The sequence below is a fragment of the Sphaerulina musiva genome, assembly GCF_000320565.1.
Source record: "Sphaerulina musiva SO2202 unplaced genomic scaffold SEPMUscaffold_4, whole genome shotgun sequence".
NCBI classification, from domain to species: Eukaryota; Fungi; Ascomycota; class Dothideomycetes; order Mycosphaerellales; family Mycosphaerellaceae; genus Sphaerulina; species Sphaerulina musiva.
This window is the reverse complement of record NW_016017386.1, coordinates 1,314,206-1,338,248: the sequence shown is the minus strand read 5'-3', so window position 1 is coordinate 1,338,248 and position 24,043 is coordinate 1,314,206. Positions and strand designations below refer to the sequence as shown.

The 24,043-nt window shown below is 52.8% G+C and overlaps 9 protein-coding genes across 9 annotated transcripts; 6 read left to right on the top strand and 3 right to left on the bottom strand.

Annotated features, from left to right (window-relative positions):
• Nucleotides 1–74: 74 nt before the first annotated feature.
• On the top strand, nucleotides 75–1,745 carry SEPMUDRAFT_116561 (uncharacterized protein; the record flags this gene model as incomplete). The annotated part of the gene is made up of 2 exons (XM_016901271.1): nucleotides 75–1,417; nucleotides 1,475–1,745. The coding sequence occupies 2 exons, from the start codon at nucleotides 75–77 to the stop codon at nucleotides 1,743–1,745; spliced, it is 1,614 nt and encodes a 537-aa protein (XP_016761646.1).
• A 674-nt stretch (nucleotides 1,746–2,419) lies between these two features.
• Nucleotides 2,420–4,321, top strand: SEPMUDRAFT_42192 (uncharacterized protein; the record flags this gene model as incomplete). The annotated part of the gene is made up of 1 exon (XM_016908863.1): nucleotides 2,420–4,321. One exon carries the CDS (start codon nucleotides 2,420–2,422, stop codon nucleotides 4,319–4,321), a length of 1,902 nt encoding a protein of 633 aa, XP_016761645.1.
• Nucleotides 4,322–6,328: 2,007 nt separating this feature from the next.
• Nucleotides 6,329–10,614, top strand: SEPMUDRAFT_148784 (uncharacterized protein). The gene has a single exon (XM_016905145.1). It carries the CDS (start codon nucleotides 7,067–7,069, stop codon nucleotides 10,142–10,144), a length of 3,078 nt encoding a protein of 1,025 aa, XP_016761644.1. The 5' UTR covers nucleotides 6,329–7,066; the 3' UTR covers nucleotides 10,145–10,614.
• A 45-nt stretch (nucleotides 10,615–10,659) lies between these two features.
• Nucleotides 10,660–11,707, bottom strand: SEPMUDRAFT_84424 (uncharacterized protein; the record flags this gene model as incomplete). Its single annotated transcript, XM_016910351.1, has 3 exons — nucleotides 11,151–11,707; nucleotides 10,802–11,096; nucleotides 10,660–10,768 (listed from the first exon to the last, which is right to left on the bottom strand). Coding segments are annotated over exons 1-3 (804 nt in total), but the record flags the coding sequence as incomplete, so codon positions are not given.
• A 235-nt stretch (nucleotides 11,708–11,942) lies between these two features.
• SEPMUDRAFT_148783 (sucrase/ferredoxin domain-containing protein) lies at nucleotides 11,943–13,399 on the top strand. Its single transcript, XM_016905144.1, has one exon. It carries the CDS (start codon nucleotides 11,947–11,949, stop codon nucleotides 13,030–13,032), a length of 1,086 nt encoding a protein of 361 aa, XP_016761642.1. The 5' UTR covers nucleotides 11,943–11,946; the 3' UTR covers nucleotides 13,033–13,399.
• Nucleotides 13,400–14,006: 607 nt separating this feature from the next.
• On the bottom strand, nucleotides 14,007–16,359 carry SEPMUDRAFT_148782 (cyclin). Its single transcript, XM_016905143.1, has one exon. It carries the CDS (start codon nucleotides 15,642–15,644, stop codon nucleotides 14,535–14,537), a length of 1,110 nt encoding a protein of 369 aa, XP_016761641.1. The 5' UTR covers nucleotides 15,645–16,359; the 3' UTR covers nucleotides 14,007–14,534.
• A 2,605-nt stretch (nucleotides 16,360–18,964) lies between these two features.
• On the bottom strand, nucleotides 18,965–20,190 carry SEPMUDRAFT_132796 (PRP38-domain-containing protein; the record flags this gene model as incomplete). The annotated part of the gene is made up of 1 exon (XM_016902516.1): nucleotides 18,965–20,190. The coding sequence occupies one exon, from the start codon at nucleotides 20,188–20,190 to the stop codon at nucleotides 19,450–19,452; it is 741 nt and encodes a 246-aa protein (XP_016761640.1). The 3' UTR covers nucleotides 18,965–19,449.
• A 317-nt stretch (nucleotides 20,191–20,507) lies between these two features.
• SEPMUDRAFT_25465 (glycosyltransferase family 8 protein) lies at nucleotides 20,508–21,605 on the top strand (the record flags this gene model as incomplete). The annotated part of the gene is made up of 1 exon (XM_016908396.1): nucleotides 20,508–21,605. A coding segment is annotated over one exon (1,098 nt), but the record flags the coding sequence as incomplete, so codon positions are not given.
• A 439-nt stretch (nucleotides 21,606–22,044) lies between these two features.
• Nucleotides 22,045–23,889, top strand: SEPMUDRAFT_140930 (uncharacterized protein; the record flags this gene model as incomplete). Its single annotated transcript, XM_016902949.1, has 4 exons — nucleotides 22,045–22,077; nucleotides 22,105–22,667; nucleotides 22,731–23,773; nucleotides 23,798–23,889. The coding sequence occupies 4 exons, from the start codon at nucleotides 22,045–22,047 to the stop codon at nucleotides 23,887–23,889; spliced, it is 1,731 nt and encodes a 576-aa protein (XP_016761638.1).
• Nucleotides 23,890–24,043: the final 154 nt, after the last annotated feature.

Sequence of the window (24,043 nt, the reverse complement as noted above, 5' to 3'; positions counted from 1 at the left end):
TCAGTGGTTTCTATTCAACCTCGGTCGCATGACAAGAATTGTCCATCACGATCAGAATCATCAACTCTCGCGAGATGGAGCAACCAGCGGAACAGGCAGCTCCCTATCTATCACATGGAACACAAATCAACGGCAACGAAGAACTGGAGCAAGCAGCAGCCACCGCTACCGCGGCTCTTTCGGAAGACCACGATTCTACTCCTAATGCCACGAATTCCCGCAAGAGACGCGCAACAGGCGCGCCAGGGAGCAGAGGCGTGGCCAACTTGACGCCGGAGCAGCTGGCGAAGAAGCGCGCAAACGACAGACAAGCACAGCGTGCTATACGAGAAAGGACTCGGAATACGATCGAGGGTCTGGAGCAGAGAATACGAGAGCTTGAGAGCCAGCAGCCTTTTCAAGACCTGCAGCGTGTGATGCAGGAGAGAGACAGAGCGCTTGCAGAATGTGAAGAACTTCGTCGGCGCCTTGGTGCCGTGGCAGGCATAGCAGGAGCGGCAGCACAAGCATCCAGTCCCGGTCTCAATGGTATGTTTACGTTCGATGAACTCATTGATTGTTCATCCCTACTCACAGACGACGATATAGAGCTTGCAGCTTTGACGGCACAGCGGAGCCCGCTGCCTTCACTGGCTGCGCTGAACCAGCAGAGCATCTCCCAAGGTCAAGGGCAGCGCTACAGTGAGCAGCCACAGCAAAACTTACACCCACAGCTCAGATCACCAGAAATTGAATCCGCGAGTCAGACACCTCCTATTGGCTGCCACTCTGCCACAAGCGGACAAACTTATATTCACAGAGACAACATAGGAAAGCATGTTGAGCATACCACGTACCAACACTACTCGCGTTCCCCTACCGAGGCACGCTACGAGCAGCCCAGGTCGCATTCACCACAGCAACAACAAGCTACCAACGGCGATCGTCTTGGCCTCAGTTTCCTCCTCGATACCACTCAGCCGTCCAACAGCTCCTCGCCCGGACAATCACATCCGTCGCAATCCTCGAATGAGCTGCCTGTCTATGCTCGCATCACAAATCAGGGGCCTCCATCTTGTCCACTAGATTCATTGCTCATAGATGCTTTCAGGAGCCGTCGAAAGATGATGCAAGACGGCGCTTCCATGCGCGATGCAATTGGGCCAGACTATCCAGCATTTGCGAGCATGAACCCGGAAAGCAGCCAACCGCGACCGCCATGCCACCAGGTATCAGCTCTGCTGATCGATATACTCAGCAAGTTTCCCGACGTGGAACAGCTGCCGGAGAAGGTCGCAGTCCTGTATATCATGTTTCTGGTGTTGCGCTGGCTCATTTGTCCTTGCGAGAAGTGCTATGAACGACTTCCAGAATGGTGCCGGCCAACTGCTGTACAGCTGGAGAAGCCTCATGTTGCGTGGGCTGACTATTTACCATGGTATGAACAAATTATTCGCGCTGCGGTGTTCGGGTCATGCTGCTGACTTTAGTCCAGGCCACACATACGTTCACAACTCGCACTTCAAGAACATGAGGTCAAGTTTGAAGACTTCTTCGTTTCCTTTACGACGACGTTATCGCTCAACTGGCCGCTGCCCCCTGATTGCGTACTTATCAGCACGACGGGCGCCGATGGTGAGACTTTGGATCTTAATCCAGCCTTTGAGCATCACCTGCGCGACTTGCACAATTGGAGTCTTGGAACGAGGTTCGCTCGAGAATTCCCTCATCTGGTGGATAGTACCGTGCGAATCAAGGATGGCTAGAGTGCATTCGAGACCCAGCTCAGTGTATTGACGGGTTACTAGCGAGACGGTGGGCCTGCGTGCGGGCGACTGGACTAGGACTGGATGGTGACAGTCTGCGGGTATACGAACGAAAGGCATTGAAAAGTGTGGCGTTGGTGAAACACTGCGCGTTGCCATGCCATGCAGGATCGCTTTTAATCATGGCAGGAAAGATGAAATACACCAGTGCAGCTTCTCATATTCTCATAGGAGAAGAAAGCGGACGGCAGAGGTCTGTCGAGAGTTCGGCTGGTCTGCGCACTGTTCGTGAATATGATGAGCGCACTTGCATTGACTGCCTATCTTATCTAAGTACCTACCTCGCGGAAATGCTGTCATGCTTCATTCACAGCAGGAAAGATGGCACCTTAGGCACTGTTGGTGGATCGGCTGCGGGTAGTCCCTGCCCAATTTGACGCGGAAATGCGCAAGCAAAAGCGCGTCGTTTGTTGTCTAGCGTTTGTCACCAAGACAACAACACGAAATTCCTGATGCGGCGTCAAGACCTCTTCGACCGAGGACTGAAGAAGTTCTGCAGTGCTCTTTCGATCACAGCCAAACCCCAGCACAAGCGTCCACACAGCCCGGGCTGCTCGCCGACTCCTGACTTCATCGACGTCAGCCTTCTTGGTGAGACGCAGCAGCTAAAGATCATGGGCAAGTCAAACAAGTTCGACTACTCGAACAGGCCGAATAGCGGCGCAAAGCTCGGTAGCATCATCGGCAGAGACATCGAGAAGGAGGCGGACAAGGTTGTCAAGGATGTCGAGCGAAGGGCGCGCAAGTCGAGCACTGCCAGCAGCATCAGCGCCATCGGCAGCCTCGACATCACAGAAGCTCTCGTGCATCCGCTCGATATCAAAGCACCCTCCAAGCAGTTGGGCGACGAGGGCGCCTGCGCGCTGGCAGCAGGTTTGGAGGCTGCGCTGAAGGCCGGCACAACGAGGAGTGCGGCGGTGCTGCTCGAAGATCTCAACCTCAGCGACAACGCAATCACGACTATCACACTTGCGCAACTTGGTCCAGTTATTCAACGAGCACGTTACGATCTCAAGACGCTTAATCTCGCCAACAACAACATCAGAGTGGAAAATGACCAAGAGGCCGCAGACTGGGAAATATTCCTACGCTCGTTCGAGCATTGTCTGAAGATGCGACGCCTGGATCTCAGCGGCAACAGAAACCTCGGTGCGCGTGCGCTCGAGATCCTTGCACGCGTTCACGCTCAGGAGCCACAGATCAATCCGGTGTGTGCGCGGGGCGATACATCCGTGATTTCACTCGACAACGAGGAAACGCATTGCCAGGATGAGGCCTCCAGTGCACACCGCGACGATGCTATGACCAGCGGTGGAATCGTCAAGCGCCGTTGTGGGCTACGAGGCATTCCGTACCTCACGTTCACAAACGTCGGTCTGAATGATACGGGGGCTCTATGGTTGTCCTACGTACTCGAGGAACACCACTATCCCATTCAGCTGATTGACTTTTTGAACGCTACGGCGGCAAATTCGGGCATCAAAACCTATGCTCAGGAAGCTGCCTCTCTTGGTCTTGACTGGAGCACGCAAGAGCCATTGTTGAGCAAAGACGGCGTGAATCTCCTGAAGAAGACTGAGGCTGTGAGGAGGCAACTTATGTTCGATGATGGCAGTATCATAGAAGCATCTATGACCGAGGGTTTGGAAAACACACGCGCACGTACTCATGACCGACGAGGCAGCATCCGATCGATCGCGACAGCTGATGGCGGCGAGCACGAGCTATCTGAGCTGGAGAGTCTCCGCACAAAATTAATGCGTCATATCATTGCCGACACAGGTGTTGCACAGGTAGAGTTGTGGCATACGGGACTCCGTGCTGCTATCTCCGCCACAGTTCTGACCGGACTCGGACCTCGAGTGCGTGACCGCAACCCTGCCGTCTTCTATACTGGTCCGCCGCTCTTCCGCAGTAGCTCTACATGCAATCATCCTCAACCGGGCAATGAAACACGACTACAGACGCCCAGCAACAGCTCCCATGGCTCACCAAAGTCGCCAGGTGCCTCGCGGCAGGGCACGTACGCACACACGCTGACTGCTACCACGATTGCGTCAACTGGAGAGCCCGAATTGGCACTTACCGAAGTCACGAACACACCGACCACTCCCCGCATGATCTTCAAGCCACATCGCAAAGGTGCCTTTAGTGATGGCAGTGACTTGCAAGCTGTGAACCAGAAACTAGAGAGCCTTGACGTCGGAGACAATGGGCCACATCGTTTCGTGCGCTGGCAAGAGGACATGGTGGGGAGAAGAGGTGGCAGCTGTGTATTCCGCAATACTAGTGTGCCAAGCCACCTTCCGAAACATTTGATGGACCGGATTGTGGGCTATACTGTGACTGAGCGGAAGTGGCAACTACTCGCGGAGAAGCAACGGAGAGCAGTATGTGCTTGGGGCCAGAACCGAAACAATTTCGGGGCGAGTGAGTCGTGGAGAAAGATGCCGGCTTCCTCCCAGGTCGTCTCCTTGCTTGAGGTTATCGAATGTCAGTCCTATCGAACTGTCTGAGGACAGAGTAGACTTGGTTTCAGATACGCGAGTGCCAATTCAGCGACAGTCAACAATAAGAAAGAATGGAAGAGGCTATGACAGAAGGCGAGGGGTCATCAAGCCAGACCACCGCCATGTACGTGGAAGGGTGTTAGGTGCATCAGACAGCTTCGATACTGAGGTATCTCTTAAAACGTCTTCTTCGCCCAGTTTCCCTGGTTCCCATGCTGCACACGTAAGTATATGACATCCGGAAAGAACTGCATCTTTACGACAAGGTAGTCAGTGCTTAGGTGTCCTTGATAACCCTGTCGGACCTGTAAGCCAGTTCAACTAATCATCCTCATGCCAGTATCATCATGCTCAACTCCGAGAAGAGACGCCGCCGTCGCGGTTGATACAGTAGAGACTAGACACTACTTATCAAGCATCGCGGTCCTTCACCACTGGCATATCGCCTGAAGTATTTGGTTGTTCTTGCGAGGGTGCCACGTGTATCAATCGGAGACTAATGATTTGCAACTGTCACATGAGTCCAGGTGTCGACTCCTTGCCGTCCCGTCAGTGCCGTGATGAAGAAAACGAGCACGCAAAGTCGCCAACTCGGTTCACGAAATTATCATGAACTTTAGAAAAGTCTTCGGAGTAGACTAGTGGTCAGTCCCGATATCAGAGGACAAGGAGTAACCTGGGAGTTGCAGTCTTGTACCTGACAGCTAACATCAGTGAGCTAGGTTCAACCCTGTGGTACCTGGATTCGTTCCACAGAATGGGGTTGGGGAACCTTCCCACATTGAGGTGGGCTGTTGGCACCCAGGCACAACTCTATTGTATTGCATTTTGGATCGCCTGTCGCGGACAATCTTGATATAGATAGTATCATGATGCAGCTTTGTATTTCGCGCATTTTAAAAGTGATCGAAACCGAAGCGAAGCCGAATGTTCATAGAAAAAGGGCACGTGAAGACCAGCCGCTTTTGTTTTTGTTTTGTTTTTTTTTTTTTTGTGGTTGCAACGCCCTTGCGCGTGACGAAATCCACCGGTGAGAAAGTTGAAGTATGAGCGGCTCCTCATACCTAAAACATGTTCTTACTTACCTACGTGTATGGACGGACAGCCCAAAGGGGATGCTTTGCAATGCCAAGAGTTCCCATTCGAGTCAATGCAAGTTGTTGGTGTTTGACCAGACTAGGAGGTAGGCCAGGTCAGGTCTTGCAGCCAGGCCCATGCGGCGCCACACCATGTGCGGTGGCACTACTGTGAACTACGGCCTCATTGCCGCTCAGCAATCAAATTTGCGGCGCCAGAGGACCATGCTCATTGGCCATTGCCCGGTGCTGCAAGAGAGCTGCTGTACAATCAATGTATAATCAACACGCGTTGGTTGATGAACAGGCAGACCATGTGGTCACGGGCAGCATGGAGGTCGCTGAATGTTGAGATGTGTGATTGAGAGTCTTTTGGTTTGACCATTAAAGGTACCTGTACTTGAATCACCATTGTCTCGGAGCATGCACCAACTTGTGATTGTTGTTGTTGTCGTCGCGACGAGAAGACGATGTGGGATGGTATCCGATCCATGGGAAGACAGGAGGTACATGTACTGTACTGTAGTGGTGGAAAATGATTACCAGGTATATAGTAGTCTACGGGTATTCCATACCCCTTGTGGCAGTGAGCCAGTGCCAGAGTGCCAACATGATTCATCTGACACATCCCATCGGGCCATCATTAGTACATCACCACGTTATCACGACGACGGCGCACCCATTGATGGCTGTCAGATGGTGCGCGGTGTGCACTTGGTTGTCGCAGAATTCAACAGTCGAGCCACCGCTGCCACCCCTCGCTCGTGAGTCTCGTGTATACCTACGGACGGCTTCCGGCGAGTGGGGCTACGCGAGATGCGCATCCGGCTCCGGGTGATCTACGGTGGTCAGTGCGAGTGAGACACGCGGAGAATTCGCACGGATATCATCATATACGCTGCTGGGCCTGCTGCATTCACATTATTAATTATTCTACTTCGATTGCGCCGCCTCTGTGCTTCCACACTTTCTTCTGCCCAGGATGGCGCTTGCGGATGCCTTTCGTGTCCCAAATCACACGCGCATTGGGGAATCATGGATCACGCTGCCAGTGTGGAGTAGTGCGAGCGAGATCTTTAGGGTACCATGTGCGTAAGTGAAAGCACCAGCGCCCCGGTTGGGTGACTGGTGTGCTGTCCAAGGGTCCCGTCCGCTGTTACCTGTAGGTATGCAGGAGTAAATAGGCCCCCCGTCCTAGCTACATTACCTACTACGGCCAGGTTTGGAGTTGGCCCGGCTGGAGCGGGCGGGTGGATGGGAGAAACAATAAGCCCGACAGCACCATTGTGATTTGTGACCATGTAGCATGGCACTCCCCAAAGGGCCGGTCGCGAGCCTACGTGTCTTGGTCACCGGCGATAGGAGGTACTCAGTCTGCAGAAAGGCCACTGCGCTGCACCTCCATTTCGACCTTTTGACCTCCAGCGCTGGAACGCTGCACGTCGTCAAACAAAAACAATCCTCTGTCGCCGCCAGCCAGCCAGCCACGAGCAGAGCGTCAATAATCATGACCGCTGTCGCAGATGGACTGCGATCTTCTTATCATTCAGCCTGCTCGGAATAGCGAGACGGATCACACCAGGCATACGCAACTCGGCTCAGCCGCCGAACACCCTGTCCAACCCAACAAACAGACCTTCCAAACACGAATCACGATATCTTGCGAGAGCCCAGGATGCAATTCATCAGGCGCGCTCCAGATGAATGGCTGCCGGAGAACAACAGCGTGGACGGCGCAGATGTTGTCGTTCAAATTGGCTCTGCGAAAACTGGTCTCCAAGCAGCCCATCTGATGCACGCCAACATCCGCATCTCCCGCTCACCACAACTCGCTGTTGAAGCACTGGATCCAACTCATACCTTGGTATTACCACAGGCCACTACCACGCAAGGCAAAGCGCTGGAAGCTCTGTCCGAAATGCAGAACGCTCTCTCTCCCCAACCGCCGAAGGACGAGTCATGTGGCTCGTGGAGTCCTTATTCCCCTGATGATGCTTATCCCTACAGGCCGCAACCTAGTTCGACAGGCCACGACAGCGCTACCCTGCCCTGTCTACGCCGGGAACCGTCTGATGCTATGCTTCCCGCCTACTACGATCCTGGACAGCATCCTTATTACATTTCGCAACAGACTTCTGCGTCTGCCGTGCGGGACATGGCACTTTACAAGGGCGCGCCTACCATTTTCGAGAACACTGGTCGTGCACCTCTGCGCACCAGGTCTTCCAAGGCTCCGGAAGTTGTTGAAGAGAACTTGCCACAGGCGAGAAACTTTCGCAGATTCTCGACGAGAAGGAGCTCCAGATCGCGAGGTCTGGATCTGGTGAACCTATTCCCTCAGCCCAGGTCAGCCAGCGTGCGCTTCTTCTCCCAATCTCGACTTTCTCGATCGCCATTCACCATGACCGACTTCACGTCGTCGCCCTCATCCGATCGCAAATCCAGGAAGTCCAGAATGGCCGCAGGCTCGGAGAGTGCATCGGGTAGCGGCCGGTTTGGTAGACCATTCGATGAAGCTATTCTCGACCAGCACAAGACGAACGTTCGCCGCCCTCCAAAGGGAATTAAGAACTGGTTCGATGCTTATCTTGACGAGGACGACGAGGAAGATGATCTTGCAGATGAGGTTGACGAAGCCGAGCCCCAGGAACTTCCCGGCGATGATCTACATCCACCTGCCTATACTGGCCACCATCGACACGCGTCGCGAGCGATTGAGAAATCTACGAATGGCTTCAGTGCACCAATCGACTCACGCCATGCGCCTCGCCAGGCTGTGGAAAATGCTCCGGGGCACGCGCGCCTCAATCGGAGCAGCAACTCCAGCAGAACCGACAGCATCCAGTCTTCGCATCTGGGTAGCAAGTACGATGGTGCGCACAATAGAGTTGCGTCGTCCAATATAGAAGGAGATAGTATAATGTCGTTATCGGGATCTGAGTATGAAGACGAAGATGAGGACTACGAATCAGATGAGAATGATGAGGAGGAGGCCGACGGGGCTCGGGGCAAGCTACCAGCAATCCGAGACAGTATCTTCGATGATCGCAACATAATGGTTGCGGATGCGTCCACATTAGACGTCATGAGAGTGCCGAAGCCGACACAACTCAGTGACATACGCATCTATAACCAAGTGAACAGCAGTCGAAGCTCATTCCGCTCATCAACATCTGCGCCCTCGACACAGCGCCGCGACAGGCTAGCTCCGCTACCGCCTCATCAGGAACAGCCTTCTTTCAGCGCAATCGCTTCCGACTCTGACACGTTACGGCGCTTGAATGGACTTAGTGTGAAATCGTCCTGTACCACCGAGACCACTGAGACCAGCCACACTAGTCGGACGCAAGAGACTCGAAGCTCAGGGACTTCCTACGATGACCCTGTCAACAGGGCGTCACAAGACGCTCTGCATATGGTCGCAATCACCGAGGAGGAGAGAATGTTACTCGAAATCATGAGGCAAAAGCGCGTTGCGATGCAGCAGATGTCGTTCACCGAAGGCTACCAATTAGCACTTCGCACCGAGCAGCAACGTCTAGCGTCGCGTTCTAGTAACGCCGAGGAACATGTCTTGAACCGTATCGAAGTTGAGCGAAAGGGCAAGAGCGAGTATCGCGCAACTGAAATGGGTGCATCTGCTCAAACTCCGACGCAAGAAAGCGAGATGCGCAGACAGCTGAGCGCCATATGCAAAGAACAAGTCGACGACCGTTTTCAGATGGAGAGGTTCTTGAATATGTCTGGACCAGCACCATTAGCATCACACCCGCCTGATGCGCCGCAGACTGCACGGAAGATAAGAGCACCCAGCGGAGAAGTGCTGCCCGCCACCAGATATTCTCCGGTCGCGTATGGTACGCCTGCCACGAGCATCTCGGGAAAGGCTAGTTGCTCCTCGATGACCGACTTGAATGATGCTGAGGCTGTCCGAATGAGAGTGAAGCAATTCATCTCGAGCAAAGGCGCTGTACCACCACTTGATTCGAACATACGAACCATGCGCCGACCGCCAACACGACAAACTACGAGCATGTCGCCGTCACCCGTGATGGAAGAGGATCAAACTGGTGCTCCCCCTCTCCCACCACGAAGCCCGCAGCGCTCCGTGAGTCACAGACGCGGGTTTTCCAACAACACAGTGAGCACATTGGGCCTCAGACGATCTTCGTCGTCCATCCGGGGTGAATCGAAGGACAGATCTCCCGTATCAGCGCTCAGCGGCAAATGCAGCACACATCGAACGAACTCTCCCGACATGATTGTCGCACAGCATGACTCGATTCACGACGTGGCGTGCCTGTCATCGAGACTTGTTGTGCCTAACCAGGGCGATGGCAAGGTCGCAGAGTCACCCGCACCGCTTCAACTGAGCTCCTATCAACCTCGCGTATCATCCATGGCAGCCTCTCCATTTGCGACTCTCATCAATTCAGCTTCGAGGAACAATGTCCTACATCACCCGGCACCTCACGTCAGCTCGCAATCTGACCATCCTCGCGGAGCTTCGTCAACGGAAATGTGTCCTGCGCCTGCCCACGATGGGTTGCAAAAGATCGATGTCACAAAGACCCGAGTGAGTATGGGCAAACAACCAGTCCTGCCTAGACTCGATACCAGGGACCACGTGCGCGACGCGCGGGCTAGCATGCTGAGCATTACGTCTGCCGGCGAGGAGGTTCTGAATGCGTGGGCCGAGCTAGGAGGCGGACAGGATTGCCTCCAGACAAAGGTCAGGCATCGTGTCTCGTGAATGGGAGAAGGCGTTATGCCGTCGACGCTGGCTGTGCCGCTGTGGTACACGTCTCCCAGTCGTCAATTCTCACAAGTGCAGAGATTACCAGGGTGTACCCGAGCTTTCGCTACGCTCGGCACAGCTATGTATGGAACCCATGCGGACTGGTAAATTCCATTCTTGGAGTCTCGGATGCAAAACCAAATGACCATATAGTGTGCGAGCTTTTTCTTCTCTGCAGGGATACCCTTTTTTTTTATAAAGATATGACGAAGTGCTCGCACAATTTGATACAACATCTCTCGTGGTACGAGCTCAGTCGAAGTTCACAATTCACCCGTCTGTGTATCAGGGGGTAAGATTGAATTGCATGTATTACTCGTAGATCGTCCACGGTCCGCGAATGCCGTACGCGGAACTGGTCTACCCACGAAATTGCCAGTCCACTCTATGACCCTCGTCAACTTGGCCATCGACGGTGCTGGAAGGCCCATCGTCTCGCTGGACAGCTTAAAGATAGATGTATTATTCATTGTGATGCGTTTGCTCAGACTCTGGCCGTAGACAGTGCCTTTGAATTCGCCGAGAGCGATGTGGGTAACCAGCAATGCATCGGCGGGTCTGAGCTGATTGAGAACATCTCTTAGACTTCTTCCACCATGTACAGGGTCGGACCGTGTGGAATGCTGGCTGTCTGCAGGAGGTAACCAGAAGCTGACATTGAAGCCCGCTCTGGTGTCGTCTCCAACCAGAACCTCCACAATGTCCATTTCTCCACTTCGCTTGCGAAGCTTAACTGTGCGTGTCGGCTGTATGGAGATGACACTCACGAGACAGTTGATCGTCATGGTCTGCGGGTGTATAGACTCGAGGTAACGGGCGGTAGGAATCGTTCGCAGGTCTGTGATTGGACCAGTGAAGTTGACAATGTGTTGCGAAGGCTGTTCGGAAGCATTCGTGGAAAACGAGCCTCTGTAGCTGGGCGGGATCGAAGTAGAGAGGTCTGAAACAAAAGAAAGAGCACTCACGAAGGTGGTCTCGTTGTAAGTCGTTTGGTCGGGAGCTGCAACCTGTGAAGAGTCGAGATTCTGTAGCACTGCCAGAGAATGCTCCAAGAATCTCATGTACTCTTGGCTGGGCTGGTCCTCGCCCTCATCTTCGAAGGATAGGAACTGCGGTGCTTCAGTAGTCGTGGCCTCTGCAGCCCGTTTGGCCTCGCCTTTCAGCGGCACATGCCTCCACTTGGCGAGTGCCGTCGCCTGGGTCTGAGCATGGAGGAAGGCTTCATTGTCCCGATCCGCGACTCCGAGGTATCGCTGGAATCGAGGAGTCAAACTGGCTGCGCAGCTCTGCGCGTCCCAGGCCAGGCATGCCGCTTCTGGAGCTCCCGCCAAGAACACGACGCGCCTCGATGTAGTGGCCATGGCGCCATCAGAGTGAACATTGTGGGGTGGCAGGCGGAAGGAGTAGTCGTTCGCACGAGGCAGCGCCGGAAGAAGCCCAGTCTGCTTCGGAGGCCGGTGCTGTGACTCGGAGTTACGAGCTCCCTACAGTGGTGGAAAATGGAAATATAGAAACGCGACTGTCCGCAAACGATCACTTCACTAAAAGGTATGGTCTTTTATGCTGCCTCATCCCAAATATGTACATGTAGGTACATGTAAGGTACTTCGTCAGGTGTCGTACAAAGTGCCTGCCTCCGTCTTCATTAATCTTACCAATCACGGAGCGTTTTCACTATTCTCCGACGCGGAATCGGCGCCGCGCAAAGGATCTGATAAGGAACGAGCACGGCATCATCAACCATGTCGCCCGCAGGCATGTTGCGTTCAATATATCGAAAGGTCACGTCGGGCGGCGGCGACGAGGTCCTCAAAGCGCGTTCCGATGGATTCTACACGGCGAAAGCCATAGACGCTCTTTTTCCCAAGACGACGGCCGAAGTGGACGGAGAGGAATGCCTACATGACTGTGAAGGATGCTCGATCAAGTATCCCAAGAAATGGTCGATTGATGAAGAGGACAAGCTATATGGCGGTATCAATGGGTTTTCACGGCATCTCATCGTGGCGACAGGCGAGACGGACTGGGTCCGAGCAGTGGAAGATGTCCCAGGCAGCGTGATGGAGGCCGTGGGCAACCACATTGACAAGGTTGACGGTAAGCTGATGCTGAGCGCCAGCAACATACCACCACCGACTATTGCTGGCGACCATATTGGACCCTATGGAGTTGACAGACCAACGACTGTGTTGCTCATGCCCTCATTCACCTGGATCGAGAATGTCACACCAAAGCAGGTACCTCAACTCATACAGAGTGTCATCAACACAGCACCTACTACGACGACCCCTCTCGACCTCGAGCCCGAACGTGGTAGCAGTGAAGAGAAGGAGATGAATGGCAATGGCGATGTACCACACACCCCTCTACCTCGTGCACCCACAGACTTGCCACCTGGCATCTCGCTACGGGCCTGCCCACACAAATATGTCATCCTTCTCTGCTCACATGCGACAAGAGATGCCCGCTGCGGCCAGTCTGCACCTCTTCTGCGGAAAGAACTCGAGCGACACCTCCGCCCTCTGGGTCTCTACCGAGATCTCCACGATGAACGACCCGGAGGCGTGGGCATCTACTTCATCAATCACGTCGGAGGCCACAAGTACAGTGCCAACATGATGATATACCGTCGCGCAGAACCCAGCAGAACCGTTCCAGAGCAGATTGCCGGGGTTTCCAAGATGGAGGAAGGTGAAGCGGCACAGTGCATTTGGCTGGCGCGAATCAGACCTGAGGACTGTGAGAACGTGGTGCGGTATACGGTGATGCAAGGCAAAGTCGTGAAGCCAGAACGCCAATTACGAGGTGGCTTTGATCGTGAAAAGGGTCTGGTGAGCTGGTAGCAGAGCCCTGGCCATTCGCATGCATACATCATCGGAGGACAACTTTTGCGAAAAGCAGTTTGCCATTAGATCGAAGATGCCAACATGCGCGAGCATTAAACCTAGAAGATGCATCTCATGCAAGCAAGCAATATACATAATGTCCTTCACCTCGATCCCGCCAATACTTGTAGGAGGAAATTCCGATCTCTATCTCAAACCGGCAGACACCTGACATGTAATGTACCTACCTCGATCCGATGCCTGTCATTACCGTTTGACACACAACTGGAAATCTGCGATGATGATGACGATGATCAACGATGAACAATGTCGTCGTCGGACATGTTTCGAAACAACAAAAAGCACATATACATGTAAAACGCCCCTCGAATCCGGTAAAATCGCAGGACCTTTCTTCTAGGTAGGTATATAAACTGTTTCCGTTTGAAGGCGGGGCCGAATTTATTTTACTTAAATTTCCTTGTTTTTTTCAAAGACAGAAAGAGAGAGAATTTGTCGACAAAGTATCTATTTACATTTAAAAACGTCAGGTAAATATGTAGTATATTTTATATCCAGTATTCAACATACCATAACACAAGTTGACTTTCGGAAAACATCAACGTTGCCGTTATTGCCTACCTTTGCCTATACTTTTCGGCATGTTTCCACAAATAAAAACATATACCATACCTACATGTACATTATACATGCCGGTAGTAAAGTTTATAACACTACCTTAGTCAGGTACCTACATGAGAGTCAACCGCTTAATAACGTCCCCAAAAAATAGACAAAAACCGTTGCGAAGAAAAGAGTATATCGGGAGGATACCTCTTTGGGAAGCTAGATCGGGGATGAGGAAGGAAGGAATGAAGAAAAAAGGAAAGAGCGACAGCGAGAGGAAGTTGAGGCAAGGCAAGTGAGGCAAGTACCCAGGAATTCAATCGGCTGGAGATAGTAAGGTAAGGCAAGGTAAGGTCAGGTAGGCAGTCTTATTTTTCTCTCGTTCGTTTCATGCCATCAAAGGTACTTTTCTGCTACTACTACTGCCAGTCTATCAACCATTTCTCGTCACGTAGCTTTTTGCGGAGAGAACGAAATGCAAAAGTCTCTCTCATTAACTACGCCACGCCATGCGTCAAAAAAAGTGTGGTATCATGCTGCGTCAACTCCGCCCTCTTGTCAAGAATCGCTCGTTCATACGAGCCAGCTCGTAGCGCAACGCCCTCTCGCTGCGCCATGCAGTTGAATGTTTATCATCAAGTCATGAATCCATGCCAGCTCCCCAATCAATCCATCAATCAATCAATCAATCATGCTCGTTTGAATGCCCCTTTCGCCGGTTGCGCCAAAACAAAAAATGACACAAGTCTCGCCTTTGCCTTCGCCATTGTCCCGCCCAGAATGCTGAATCGTCTCATTTATTACACGGTACGTGTGTGCGTGGAATCCCTGATAGCAAAAAAAGAAAAGCCGTGTCGTGGGAAAGTCGGAGAACTTCTCTTATCAAGTTGATCCTAGTATCCAGCAACGTTGTTCGAAGATATTTGAGTACGGCTGAGGGTAGACGGGAGGAAGCGCGAGAAGATGTTAACCCTGTGCTTTTTGGGAGGCAGGTCGGTGTGCTCGAGCGGCAAGCTATGGCTGATGATGGGTTGCGCCTGCTTGTATTGGAGTTCGTAGTTGGAGTCGGCGTGCGAAGACATCAGGCTAGATGGCGAGGACGTGGAAGCAAATGACTCTGCAGACACCGATGAGGCTGCAGAGTGACTTCGTGTTGGTGGCGATAGAGAGGGCGTTCGCGAAGGCACCCGTGATGATGACGTTGATGACGATGATGTTGACGGAGCGGAGTAGTACATTTGTTGCTGATATGTGTACTGCCCCACGGTTCGTGGGGATTCGTAGTAGCGAGAAGATTCGATTGAAGCCAGTCTTTGCTGCTCGGCAGCAATTGCGCGCTGGCGTTGCTCGAGAGCCGCAATCTCGTCCCGCATCCGCTGCTTCTCTGCTTGGCGGATCTGGAAAGTGCGGATGGGTGCGAGGAAAGGGTCGAGATGGAAGTAGAGATCATCTTCTGTGACTCTCAAGTCCCACTCGAGCAATCCCAGGAGTTGCTTCTCCATGAGATTCACTTCGGTCAGGCTGAAGCCAAAGTTCTCGAAGCCACGGACGGCAGTGTATCGAGCCCAATGTTTGTTCTTTGGAGAGGAGTCATTGAGGTTCTTGGCAGCTAGAATCAGAGCAGCCAAGAAGATTCGATGCGCAGTACACCTCATGCCTTTGGCGACGGGAGGCAGACGTTGTTGTAACCGCCCCAGGTAGACGAGAGACGTCATCAACGTAGGCACCTGCACATGTGACTTCTCGACAAGTCCAGTGATAAAGAGCTCCAGCGATGGAAGCGAAGGTTCAAAGCAGGACGACGCATTTTGTTGTTGGGGAGGAGTGGTCGGAGGTGTAGGCGGGAGTGCCTTGTGGATCGAAGTCGATTGGCTGCTTTCGCAGCGGATGACTTGTGCTGCTTTACTGGCGAGATAGCTGACCATGTGCTGCGAGACAGGCTGGTAGATGAAGTGCTGCAAGGCAGCAGCGTTCTGCTCTGGTGTGACGGGTGAGTAAGCCATCGTGGGTGAGATATGTGTGGTCGATGTCGTTGTTAATCCACGGTTGATGTCGGTAAATCCGTCGACAAGTCCCAGGGTAGATCGAGGGGATTATATGGAAAGACTACCTATTGTAGATGGTGACAATAGGGAATAGATGATTCGAGTGGGAGTGTTGCCTGGCACAATAACAGGCAGTTCACACAATAGGGTTTGGGGGGTCGTCCGCGAGGTGAATAGGCTCGTAAGCCCGTTGACAACAATAGCGACGAGAAGACAATCGCGCTGCAGCCTGATAATGAGCTGTCTCGATAGACAGACAAGAGGATTAGGCAGAGAGCGGGAGCTGGGGTCTCTCAGAGAAGAGGTTTCTTGAAATGACGGTGTGCGCTTGATAGGCTCCCGGGGATCAACCTTTGGGTTTAGGACAAAAAAACCGGCACGAGATTCGCAGCGTGGAAAAGATGGTGATGATGAATGATTGATTAAGGCGGAGACTTGCCGGCCTGCGGACAAGTGCTGGGAGATGTATCGGAAAATTGAAGTGGTCGTAGCACTGGCGCAGGAGTTGGTGGTTGGTGGTCCACGATGCAGCGGTCGGTGGCTATGGCTTGGCGGGGCAATCGTCCGGCTCTGGCTGGCGACGTGCAGCTCGGCGTTTTTGGGGGACTGAGTGGCCGGACCGGGGAGGACAGATGGCTCAGTGCTGGTGCGGTAACGGGACGGTGAGGAGAGGTGAGGTTGGAGATGGTGATGAAGAAGAACAGGACGGGGGAAGAAAAGGGTTTTCAGCACATACCAGCGCCGACTACTTATGAAGCTGCGATATGCTGCTTGTGCTTCTTGGTGCTGCTGATTCGAGGCCAGGCGTGCCAGGCGCCTGTCCTGTCATGCAGGAGAACTGGATACCGTCGCGGGCGTGGAGGGAGAGGCCTTGAGTTTTTGGTATGTGCCCCACTCCGTGCCCGGGCGCATGTGATTGGGCGGCTTCCGGCCCAGCTAACGCCGACCCGCAGCGGGTAGCGGGCAGCAGGGGAGCCAAGGGCCATCGAACGGCTGAGAGTTGCCTGCCAGCGCGTCCGTCCTGTTTCACACCTGGAGCCTGAAAGGCCCAGAGAAAAGAAAAATATATTGCTGAGCGCCTGGCAAATGGGCAAAGCCACTCTCCGCCTGTGTTTCATATCAACCTGAACCCGATGGACATGCCCACACGCCCACACGCATCGCCGCATCGTAGACGCTGGTGCACCCAGAAACAACTCCCTTTCCTTTCTCTAGCCTCTCTACCCTGGCTGGCTGGCTGGCCATCGTGATTCGTGAACAACTAGACACTGGATCGCGCACACCCCCCTTCCCCCCCTCCACCCATCCCATCCTCATGTCGCAATGTCGAACTGCGCATCTTCAATTATTGGCGCCAGGTTCCGGACAAAGACTCTATGCGAGGGGTTCTGCGCAGTGCGCGCACTAACTGTGCTGTAGATCCTCTGGCTCCTCTGGCTCTGGCTCTGGCTCTGGCTCAGACTCTACTGGTAGTCTCTGGCCTCTTTCTGCAGGGCCTCGTGATACGCAACCACCTGCCTACTAATTCTGGGGCTACGTACATTCGTGCTCTCTTGGTGATCCACCGCAGGTGAGACTCTGCGTGTCTGCTGGTGGCTTCACAGCTTGTGACCTTAGGAGGTAGTATCTACCTGACGTGTTGCACGTATTGCACGTATCATGTAGAGGCACTAGAACGCGCCTATGGCATATAGCGAGCACTTGGCCCAACTGGTGGTCGGCACTTTCACTCTGCAGCGGATATTGATATCCACATTCGTGCGATTGCAGGCCGTGGTACAGACTACTACAGACATGCTGATTTCCCCCCAGTACTACCTCCACTGCCTCCCTCTCTGCGGTTCGTGGTTCGTGGCAAACAGCGACATGTGCTGCGCGTGTCCGGAGCCAGCCATTCCACGAACCCGCGCCGGCAGCCGGGCAGCGCATGCCTCCTGAGACTATCGTATTGCCATCCACGACTTGCAGCGGGCGCCAGGAGACATTCTACGAGGATGGTTTATCTCTCTCTCTCGGGCCCTTGTGCTTACGAGACGTACGCGTCGAACGCGCCGTATCTTAATGGTTGCATAATCACTGTGACGATTTATATCATACAGCCCTTCGAAATTTTCAGACTAGGGCTGGGCTGGTCCATAGTGGGACGCGGAGGACACCCTTGCACTGAGCAAGACTGCATAAGAGACCAGCGGATAGGCTACAAAGGGGGACAATCCCATTCGCTTATTGCGATGCTTCCGAAGTTCCTGTTTTTGCTGCTAGGTAGTCCCCAGCGGGTCAGTTGTCAGGACTCAGTTAGGTAGTTAGTCAAAAGGCATGCTGCGATGAAGTAGTTCCAGTCGGGCCACCACGATCTCATCATTCCAGGCTGGTCCAGTGTGTGCCGCAAACCATCCCCTCCATCCGTCACTCACTACCTGTACCTTACTCCTCCCCTCCTCCTACACCGAAAGCATACCTTACTACATCATCATCATCATCATAGTCATATCACACGATACACTCTTTTTTCCACCGTTGCACATGAGCATCGCAAACACGCAAAAACCAAAACTCAAAAATAAAGAGGGTCCAAGCGAGTCGCCGTGGTGGATCCACTCTCGTGAGCGTGAGTAGGCACTCGTCGGTCTCGTCCGACTGAAGTCCGACTGTCCGACAACCTTTCGTCGTCGCATGGGGGGCATCGGGGGGTGCACTGAAACTGAGTCGCTAGCAGCCGCCGCTTGGCAAAGCAAAGCAGAAAAAAGGCCGTTCTGAAACACCAGCCGCCCAGAAGAGCATATAAAATGTCCGTACAAAAAGCTGTGGTACGACCTTACCCTTATTTATTCAGGTACACAAAAATTCTAAATGTAAGGTAAGTTAAGCGTAAGGTAAGATAGACGCGCTCTCAAGGTGCTTTGGTTGGTGGTCTGTTCTATTCTGTTCTATTCTCAGAGAGAGAGAGAGGAAAAGAATCATCGGGGGTAAAATACATAACCCTACATGTACCTATTTTCAAATCTGTTGACTTGAGAGGCCTTCCTTCCCTCAGTAGGCGCCGTGATGCTGCTTATGTGGTGATTGTCCTACCTTACTAGAACTTCGGGGAGCATTGGCCTCCGTCATGAACTGGTCCCATTTCGACTTTCACACTCTCATATGGACTGATGAAGACCACAGCAGCAGCAGCAGCTCTAATAGTGAATCCCAGTCTGGCACCAAGAGTAGAGAGAGACAAAGCTTCTGGGTATATACTAGATCAAGGAACATATCCCACTTGTTCTCTTCTACCTGCCGTTGTCTTTTATACAAGAGGTATATATGCATTCATCCAACCTTCGGGCGCATGTGCTGTACTGTTGTACATAGTCAAGGACCCTACCTCAACTCTCTCGTCAATCGACATAGGAGTAGTATGCTACCCAAGTGTACGACAGCCCAGATTGTCATGAGGCGTTGCCACCTCTCCGCCTTCTCCTCTGCTAGTTCGATATACACCAACACCAGAGCACGCCTAGAGGCAGTCGTTGACGTCTATCGTATGACATGCTGTGAACGCTGTCGGCTTCGCTTAGGAGGATGCTGGCGACACTTTCCCCCGAGTGGACGTGACATGGAGATCCTCGCGGATGAGTACCGCACCACTGGCTAGCGGTCGATAGCAGACCATCGTAACATACGTCCGCTTATCTGGACGTCGGTGAATGCGTTTCCTCCACCCACAGAGTATTTATTTGGCTGGCGTGACTTGGGACTGATGAAGCTTTCGATAGCTGGCCCTTCAGTCGGCATCGCTCATCTCCTCGTCATTCTCTCTCCTCCCATCTTCTGAGTCATGCCCATCACTTCTCGCATGTCCATTCTCTTGCGCCTCTCCGTCGCTGCTCCTATCGTCCTCATCATCCTCATCACGGTCCAGCTCTTCCAGCTCATCCCCGAGCGCGCTTTCTCTGGGCTCCAGCTTATCCGCATCTTCCAAGTGCAGTCTCGTATTGATTTTGGGCAAAGTCGTCGCACATACTCTGGTCTTGGTCAACAAGTCGTCGATGAACTCATCCATATGAGTCAAAGCCCAGCCTTCTCGCACGCGTCGCTTCAATTTCCTGCCATCCGCCAGAAACGGCTCCAGCGTGGTGTAAACTTCCTCATCTTTCTCCCATGCCAGTCTGATGTAGAATGCCGCCAGTGCACGAAGATATTTGAACTCATCCCCAGCCTTTTCCAGGTAAAATGTGATAATCTCGCGTTCTGGCGTCAGCTGCAACAGCTTGAACGCTAGACACAGAAATGGCGTCGGCTTCTGCGCAGCGCCATATGTGCCGCCGATGAAGCTCAACTCTACAGCGCGGTCGAGCAGTGTAGCAGCGTTGAGACCAAAGCACTGTTCTTTCCAGTAGTATGAGTCGATAATGCGATCGCGGACGGCTTTCTCGAATAATTTGAGCGGGTTGTCGCCGCGGATGAGCGTACCCGAGTAGCCTCGCTCGTCCAGAGCTCGTTTCGCATCTGCTTGATGGGCCATTGTCCTTTTCCGCGGGGAAGGAAACTCGTTTTCACTTCTATAATGGTCCGTAAGGTTAGGTATATGTAGGAGGTACAGTAGGTACCCGGTACCTGAGTTCTACATCATGTGAATTCCTTGGCATCATCACGATAAGATTGTTGCCATGACAATTGAGCGTCTTGTTTGACGTAGCCACCATGCAAATGAATACATCGTATTGTTGTACAAGTATACGAGAATACCTGACCTAGTATCATTCCTGGGCACACCATCGGCATGCAGACATGAGGCTTTTGTTATCGCAAGCTCAAGTGTCGGTGGCACTCTCATCCGCAATCGTCATCTTCTTCACGCTTCTACTTTTCCTCTCCGGCTACGTACTGCAACAACGCACTGTCCAAGGACTCCGGGAGGCAGTGAAGCCTCGAATTCCACAACGACCGTCGTCCCCGGGCTCAGAACAGGCGGAGCCCGACTTTGTTGAGCTGCATCGCTCTCGACTGTTTGGGAGCGATGGCGGCTCCAGGATCATCAAGGCCGATATCGATCGAGACATTCACACCGTATCTGCACAAAATGTCGACTGGGATAGACTGGCGCATGTGCAACTCGTGCAGGAGCACCATCACTTGTGTGCAGCCATCATGGTTCTGGCAGGCCTGCATCAGATGAGAAGTCCTGCAAAGAGGGGGTTGATGATTCCGAGTGCGTGGGTGCAGGCAAAGACAAAAGGGGAGAGTGAAGATCCATATCTCGACAGTACGAGACGGCTCTTAAAACTGGCTCACAGGAGGTATGGCGTCTTTCTCCAACCCATCGAGCCCATAAGAAGTAGCGAAGAGGAAGGGGAGGTGTACTCGCTGGCGAGTGCCTACCGGTTGTATGGAAGCTTCGATCGTGTGCTGGTGATCGAGACCCCGGGGCTTTTACTTGACGCAGAGCCTTTGGATGCTGTTCTGGGATTCACGGAGCCTTCACCATTCGTCATGCTTCACGACACAGTGAACAACGACAATGTTCACTCCGAAGATCTGTTCCTGATCCAGCCATCAAGGGCGACGTATGAGCGTCTGAACACCACGTTGGCGGCTCCTGAGTATGCTACATATAATGACACATACCTGTCATCTCTATTTCAAGAGCCAGTGCTATTGGCATCAAGCGCCGAGCACAGCGCTCTGATCCGATCGGTCGGCACGCTACATGACGCTGTGCCCGGCAAGCCGTTCAATTCGACTGCATACTTGGAGAATGTGGCTTATATCCGTTTCTCGGATCCTAAGCTACCGGGTCCGCAATACGACGTGCCATTCGCGATGAAGAGAGCAGCACGGCCGAAGCACAAAGACGCCGACTGGATATATACGAAACTTTATGGCGAGTATGCACAAAAGAGAATAGACATTTGCGGACTGGATCTAGAGACTTGGAGACCAGAATGAACACATGAATTGCGGCATCGACACAGGTAAAGATGCATGCAACAGACAAAATGATAGAATGATACCACACTGTAGAATGTACAACAGCGCAAACATTAATTTCAGCCTCAGGCAACGAGCATCAATACGTCGATTCCGCCAAGGGTTTCGGTCCCCGGATTCAGTTCGCCAACGTTGACCTCAGGCTAGCGAAGCCTTGGGACGAGAGACTTGACATACCACGTGCTCGACTCTTGAGGCTGGGGACGATTTCTGCATGCCGCCAAGTCTTGGTGACAAGAGAGCGGCGTTCAGCTCTCCCCTGGCATCCTCGTAGTGACGCATAATGGCATAGCATGATATTTCGAAGGCGTGGTCAGGCTATAGTGCCTGGCTCACGCAGATTTTACTTACGCTTCAGTCAGGACGGCGACGACCAGCATGCCATAAGATGTCAGACGCCAAGATCAAGAAGTCCTGGCTCGTGAAGTCTGCAGCAGCGTTCCGGAAGAAAAATGGAGTCCTGAGACCAGGTCGACTTCTCCATCAAGATGCGAGAAAATGGCTGCAAAGATGGCCTGACGACTGGACCATCTTCAACCAGCTCGTGCTGGCAAGCGCTGTCTATGTGTTCTTCACAAATCTCCTCCCTGGCATCACCTTCGCTTCGGATCTGTATCAGCGAACAGGACAGAACTGGGGCACTATTGAAATTGTCTTCGGTACAGGACTATGTGGCATCATCTTCAGCGTCTTCTCCCTCCAACCTCTTGTTATCCTCGGGATTACAGGACCCTTCACAGTTCTGGCTGAGAACATTTACAAGATCTGCTCCGAGACACTCGAGATTGACTTCCTTCAGTTCATGGCATGGGCCCTCATCCATTCGGGCTGGATGCACATCCTTTTGGCATTGTTCAATGCACACGACTGGACAATGTTGTATGTGACGGAGTTTAGCTGCGAGATCTTCAGCTTGCTGAATAGCATCATTTACTTCCACAAGGCCGTTCAAGAACTGGAGCGCGTCCATGCAAGTGTGGATCAAGCAGCTTTCTTGTACGCCATCATCAGGTAAGCTGGAGACCGTTGTCTGCTTCTCTAACTCCTCAACTGACAGGCGCATTTGCATCTTAGTGCTGTTGGTACATTCATGCTCGCCCTTTTCTTGAGTACGGCAGAACGCTGGCCGCCAATCGTACACAAATACTTTCGCATGGGACTACGGGAATACGCTGCTGCAATTAGTATCATCTTCTTTGTCGGAATTCCTTACGCCGGAGAGCTCAAGCCATTAGATAAAGATACACTCTACACTTCGAGCGAATCTTTCCGACCAACACTGCCCGGCCGCGAGTCCTTCTATGTGCCATTCTGGAATCTGTCCGCCTCATGGGTATTTGCAGCCATGATACCAGGCTTCATCATCACTGTGCTCTTCTTCTTTGATCACGAAATCAGCAGTATCATATGTACGACACAGCGTTACGGAATCCGCAAGCCCACGGGGTACGCACAAGACATTGTGCTTCTAGGACTCACGACCGCTTTATGTGGCATATTAGGTATCCCACCAGCCAACGGGCTTCTCCCTCAAGCGCCTCTCCACTCGGAAAGTCTCATGTATGACAATCTCGCAGAAGCAGGTGTGGAAGAAGCAGTGATTGACAAGAACGGCATCGAACACGTGGTCGAACGCCCCATGAAACGCGTGCACGAACAACGCTGGTCACATTTCCTCCACGCAGCCGCGATTTTGGCCTGCATTGCACCTCCTCTCCAACTCGTTCTGGGCCTGACTCCGACTTCTGTCTTGGCCGGGCTTTTCCTCTTCATGGGTCAACAATCACTGTCTGTCAATCCCGTCTTACAGCGTACCATCTGGGCTCTCACACCCACGTCTGATCTGCCGCGTCTGCCGAGCGAGAGCATCAAGAGCTGGTGGCCAATTCACGCTTACACCTTGTTCGAAATCGTCATGGCGGTCATCATTTTCATCGTCACGCTCACCATTGCTGGCCCGGCATTTCCGCTCATCATCGCTGCTTTGGTTCCCTTTCGTCTATTAGTCATGAAGAAAATTTGGTCCAAGGACGTTCTACGATTTGTAGATCGATGGGCTTGTCGCGAAGGTACCCCGGAGGACCAGGATGACGAAAGCGGCCACTGCGCGGAAGAAAGTGAAGAGTTACCATCCACGAGAGATATTGAGAAGGATCTGGCTCTGCCTGAACAAATCACTGTGGATACTGGTCATGACAAGGTCATGGGATGCGATACGACTCGAAGAAGATGATCGTCTCGCCGTGACATGCCATGTAACCTCGATACAGAATGCCCGCCCCTGGTATTTAGGTCGAAATGCTTTCGGAGTGGGCAATGAAACAGCGCTCGAGTGAGGTATATAAGAGATAGATCATCAGCAACCAGTTCTCGCCCTGAGAGGTCTC

Excerpts from the sequence above, each read along its gene's own strand:
- SEPMUDRAFT_148784 (XM_016905145.1), top strand. The coding sequence starts at position 7,067 with ATGCAATTCATCAGGCGCGCTCCAGATGAATGGCTGCCGGAGAACAAC.
- SEPMUDRAFT_148783 (XM_016905144.1), top strand. The coding sequence starts at position 11,947 with ATGTTGCGTTCAATATATCGAAAGGTCACGTCGGGCGGCGGCGACGAG.
- SEPMUDRAFT_148782 (XM_016905143.1), bottom strand. The coding sequence starts at position 15,644 with ATGGCTTACTCACCCGTCACACCAGAGCAGAACGCTGCTGCCTTGCAG.